General features: G+C 52.7%; 1 protein-coding gene across 1 annotated transcript; it reads right to left on the bottom strand.

Annotated features, from left to right (window-relative positions):
• Window positions 1–783: 783 nt before the first annotated feature.
• Window positions 784–4,947, bottom strand: Klk8 (kallikrein related peptidase 8). Its single transcript, XM_026406408.1, has 5 exons — window positions 4,878–4,947; window positions 4,288–4,447; window positions 3,831–4,093; window positions 2,031–2,164; window positions 784–939 (listed from the first exon to the last, which is right to left on the bottom strand). Exons 1-5 carry the CDS (start codon window positions 4,945–4,947, stop codon window positions 784–786), a joined length of 783 nt encoding a protein of 260 aa, XP_026262193.1.

Genomic DNA, 4,947 nt, shown 5'->3' with positions numbered 1-4,947 from the left:
CATTGCTCCACATTTCAATTTGGACACAATGTCATTTCCTATAGTCATGGCAGATGCCCCAAGACAACTCTAGGTTGTGAGAAGGATTTCTAGATATGGGGGCTATCAGGTATATTTTTTTTTGCTAGTCCCACAGGTGTCATTTGTAAACACCTGTTCTCTTCTCTATGAAGATTTCACAATTGAAAAAAGTGAAAAAAAAATCTCCCCAAAGCTTATAACACTTTAGCTGCTCAAGAACAACAATGACTACAACTAAATGAAACCCTTTAAAAGGACATATATTTGCTCTCATATGTGGAAGCTAGAGAGGAAAAAGGAAAAGAAAGGTGGGGGCGGATCTCATAAAAATCAAAGGGAGAAGGTAGAGGAGAGAGACTGAGGGTGAGAGGTGGGTAGGGAGGGGGGAGTGCCGGGAGTGACGCTGGCCAAATTATATTGTCATCTTGTGTGTATGTAAGAATATGTTAACATCAAATCCCATCATTATGTCCAATTATAATACACCAATAAAAATATGGGGAAAAGACTATCTTTCACATCAGCCACCTGGATATTTTCTCTCTTGAAAAATGTTCCCACTCACCCAAGTCCTTGGGGGTGGGGAGTCACTTCAGGCAGTGGGATGGCCAGAGTGGCCAAGGGGTCCAAGTCTCCGCAGATCTCCCGCCAAGCCCGCCAGCAGGGGCAGCACCTCCCCCTCCCCGCCAGGCCAAGCCCAGACAAGCCAGAAGCCAGCCAGTCTCGTGAGTTTATTAAAGGAGGCCCGGGGTCCCCCCAGGATCATCCCCTCTTTCCCATGGTCTTCTTGATCCAGTCCAGGTAGCGGCAGACGTTGGTGTAGACGCCAGGTCTATCGGGCCGCCCGCAGGGGTCCGAGCCCCACGACGTGATGCCCTGGAGCAGGCCGTCGCACACCAGCGGGCCTCCGGAGTCGCCCTGGAGGGGGAGCCACACGGCGACGTCCCTTAGCCACCCACAGTCCCTCCTGCTGCAGCACCTGGCACTTAGACCAGGTCTTCAGCAGGATTGGTCCCTGGAGCCAATGGGGACGAGCACCGGCCCCTGAGACCAATCAGGAGGGAGAAGGCGGGGACACAGGATGTCCAAGGACTAGGGCCAAAATCCTGAGCAGTGAGGGAAGAGTGAAGTCTCTAGGGTCCCACCCCGAGAGAAGACAGTGGGGACCCAATGGAGGGGACTGAGCTGTTCCTCCGTGGATTCCAGTTGCCAAAAATGGGAGACGGAAGCAGAGTTCTTGTGGAGACAGACGCACGGACACACACACTCTCACACACACACACACACACACACACACACACACACACACACACACACACACAGCAGCACAGCAGATCCCCAGGGAAGAAACCCCTGACCGGTGGAAATGACTTCATTTTTGGCCAATGAGGAAGAGAGCATTATCTTCAGGGGCCAATCCGTAGCGACGGGGGTGGGGCTTCCATGAAGGAGTCAAAGCCGGGGGACCCTGGAGGACCCCGGAGCAGTTACAGCCAACCGGGAAAAAAAGGCCTCAGCAAAGGGGATGGGAGCTTACTGAGGAGGCAGCAAAGTCGAAGCCAACGTTCCCTGGCCACCTGGCGAGGCAGCCTGGCTCCGCACGGAAGCAATCAGAGGAGAAGGGAGCCATCGCAGGGGACCCAGGCAGGTAGGGGAGGGAAGTGGCTGGTGCCAGCAGATTCCAGAAGTAAGGCTGGGAGGGCGCCGGGAGCCTGCCTAACCTCCAGCCAGACTCTGTCCCCTGCGAGGACGTCTCCCTCATTGTCTAGAGCGCCCCTCCCGACAGGTCATCCTGCAGGCAAGGGTTCCTAAGAGGATGAAGTCACCTCCAAGGCTCCCGATCCCTACGCCCTGTGACCTCGACTGGGAGTTTGGCTTCCTGTGTGCCTCCTTCCCACTCAGTAGGGGTTGGGGCAACCTCTCTGGGTACTAATTCTTTGGAGTCCCCTTCTCAAGACTGGAACTCCTGAGGGTCCTGCGAGATGAGGGAGATCTCAGAAGTCACTCACCTGGCAGGTGTCAGCTCCGTTGCTGTTGCCCGCGCAAATCATGCCATCGGAGACCTGCCCTGGGTAGGCAGCCTCGCACTTGTTCTGGGAAAAGATTTGCACTTCTGCGCAGTTGAGGGTATCAGGAAAGTTCTCTGAGGAGAAAGAGGTGGTGAGAGAGCAACCCTTTCTTTCCATTCCCATCTGGATCTAATCCCCACTTTGTTCACTGGAAGCTGCTCTGGGGGAGTATTCTGGAACATTCTGCTGGGCCCACGTACTAGATACATTAAAGGAAACTGCAAATAATACCACAGACGTGTCTTTATCCATCTAGAGAGTGGCTGTCTGATCTTATCTTGTCCTAAGTCATTTTCAAATAGAAAGGCAGGTGACTGGGGAAAAGGGGCTGTGATGTCCCCTTAAAACACCTCTGACCCTCTTAGCTAGTCTTCTTGCCCTCAGACCAATAGGGTGGAGGGCTCAATTTTAGATAATTCCACTTTCCAAATGTCACTCTTTCCTAGAAACATTTCCTGGCTCCTCTAATTAAAATGCCACCCCTCTAGCGCTCCCTACATTTACCCTCCACATTATTTAATTATAGCTCTTAACTCTACCTGATATTTTATGAGTATTTGCTTACTCTCTATTTCCCTCACCTGGCAACGCAACTCCATAAGGACAGAGTGCTATGGTGTGTTCATAATTGGATCCCCAATGCCTACAAAAGCACCTGGGGCATGCTAGATGCTCAATAAATAAGTGTTGAATTAATGCTTGAAAGTGGAATTCATTTTTTTCATTAATCTCCTTTGAGGAATAAACATAAGAAAATAATTTTCTGTGCTAGAGTGAAATGCTCACAATCTCATGTAACCACAGCAGTTATTTGAAGGACAGACACATTCCTTCACTTTCTTGTTACCTCAGTTGTTCAACAAATACTTGTTGAGCACCTTCTATGTACCAGTCACCATCCCAAACACTCAGAACACACAATGAAGAAAACAGATGTAACCTAAGGCCTTGTGGAGCTGAAGAGAGTCTCTTGGATGATGATTCTCAACTTGCAGATGAGGAAAGGGAGGCTGAGAGATGGTAAGGGACTTCCCCAGGTAAAGGGGCAGAGCTGTGGTTTAGGTAGATTCATGAGCAGATGTGTTTCTGCAGCAATACAACATCTCATCTGCATCAGGAGTCAGGCATGCAGGGACCTGAATCTTGCTTTGCCACTTCCTGGAGGATCCTATTGCTTCTGAGAGCTGAGCCCCAACTTTTATTTTCCACTATGAAGTAAGGCAAGGGGCTGTCTAGATTCTGAAGTCCCAAAAGGATGCCTTTAATGGAGGTCCAGACTTTTGGACCAAGAGTAAGAAGGGAACTAGGGACCTGGACCACTGAGTGCTGGGGGAGGAAGGGTATAAACTCATACCAAGGCAAGAGGGGATGGGGCCAGGTTTCCTGGGTTCTACAGGGAAGGGACCGAGGAGCCTGCTTTCCTGGGCTCCTGCAGAACCCATATATCCCAGGTCTGTTATGAAGATTATATAAAATCATAGACAATGAAAGTTTTCATGAGATGGTGCTATCTACCAAAAAGAGGACTTTGGGGTTTGTTTTTCTAGCCCTGCTTAGCCATCTGTTGACTCTCTTTCCCTCACCACTCCTGTCTGGCTTCAAGGTTTCCAATATGGACCTCTGGTGAATCTCAACATCACACATCACTTTCCCTTCTTTATCTTCTGTGGGAGCTGTGCCTTGCCCATGGCTCAGGGTCCACTGGGCCAACAGCTCCTCTTCTCCCTCCAAGCCCACTACCTCGGGGGCTGGTGACAGTGCCCCAGCCCGATATAGTGCACTTCTGGCCAACATGGGCACATTTATCCGCCAGGTTGATGGGCTTCACTTTGGGCCCCAGGGATGCTCGACCACGTAGTCGGATGAGCATCAGATCGTGATTGTGGTCATCCACGTCGCTGCTGTTGTAGCAGGGGTGTTGGATGGACTGAGCCACTGTGATTTCCTGCTCGGGGCCGTCTTTACTCTGCAGGCTGTGATCACCCAGTCGCACTGTGTACTTCCTGTAAGTGGTAGGAGGTAGCTTGGAACCCAGGCAGGAGCACCTGAGTACTGGGGCACCCAGCATCTCCTCCCTCAGGACCCAGAGTCCAGACCCCAGCCCTCTCCCCTCAGACCAGGGGTCCAGCTTTCTTCCTGAGTGAAGGCCTAAACCCCCTCAGACCCCAGCCTGCCTCTGCCCCAGAGATCCACTCACGTTTTTTTACAGTGGGCAGCTGTGAGGATCCAGTTGGCACCAACAAGGACAGCCCCGCAGAGCAGTCGCTGGCCCTGGAACAAGGCCGCCTGCCAGGGCTGAGAGTGGGCTTCACACTCCTGGCCCTCCAGGATCTTGGACCCCTGTGCCTTGGCGCATCCTGCGGCAGGAGGGACAGGGTTGGATCTCCACCCTCGGGGTCAGTGCCCGGGCCAGGACAACCACTGTGGGTTCAAATGGACACACGGCCAGTCCTCCGTGTGCTCACTCACTGACGGTCCCAAGTCATCGTGAGTCACATAGCCGTGTGTGCGTCAGCATGCATTCACACAGATCCTCATACGATACTCCCACGTGTGTCTGTGCGAGTGCCCCCCTGAATACTGATGCCATTTTCAGCAGAACTGAACCCACTCCCACGCCTGTGGTGTCTTCCACACCTCCACCCACACAGGCTCCCACACCAAGACTCACTCTTCACATGCCCCACACCACCACACGCACCCACATACCCACCCAGCTTTCACCCAGGCTCCCAGCACCACTGCTGCCTTCTGCCCCCTCCCTTCAGAGGCCTCCCTGTCCCCTACCTGCCCAGGCTCCCAGCAGCAAGAGCAGGATCCTCCAGTAAAGAGCTGCAAGGGGTGGGGGGCGTCCCAT

The sequence above is a fragment of the Urocitellus parryii genome, chromosome 15 (genome assembly GCF_045843805.1).
Source record: "Urocitellus parryii isolate mUroPar1 chromosome 15, mUroPar1.hap1, whole genome shotgun sequence".
In the NCBI taxonomy this organism is placed as follows: Eukaryota; Metazoa; Chordata; class Mammalia; order Rodentia; family Sciuridae; genus Urocitellus; species Urocitellus parryii.
The sequence above is the reverse complement of the archived record's forward strand: the minus strand, read 5'-3'. Positions and strand labels throughout refer to the sequence as shown.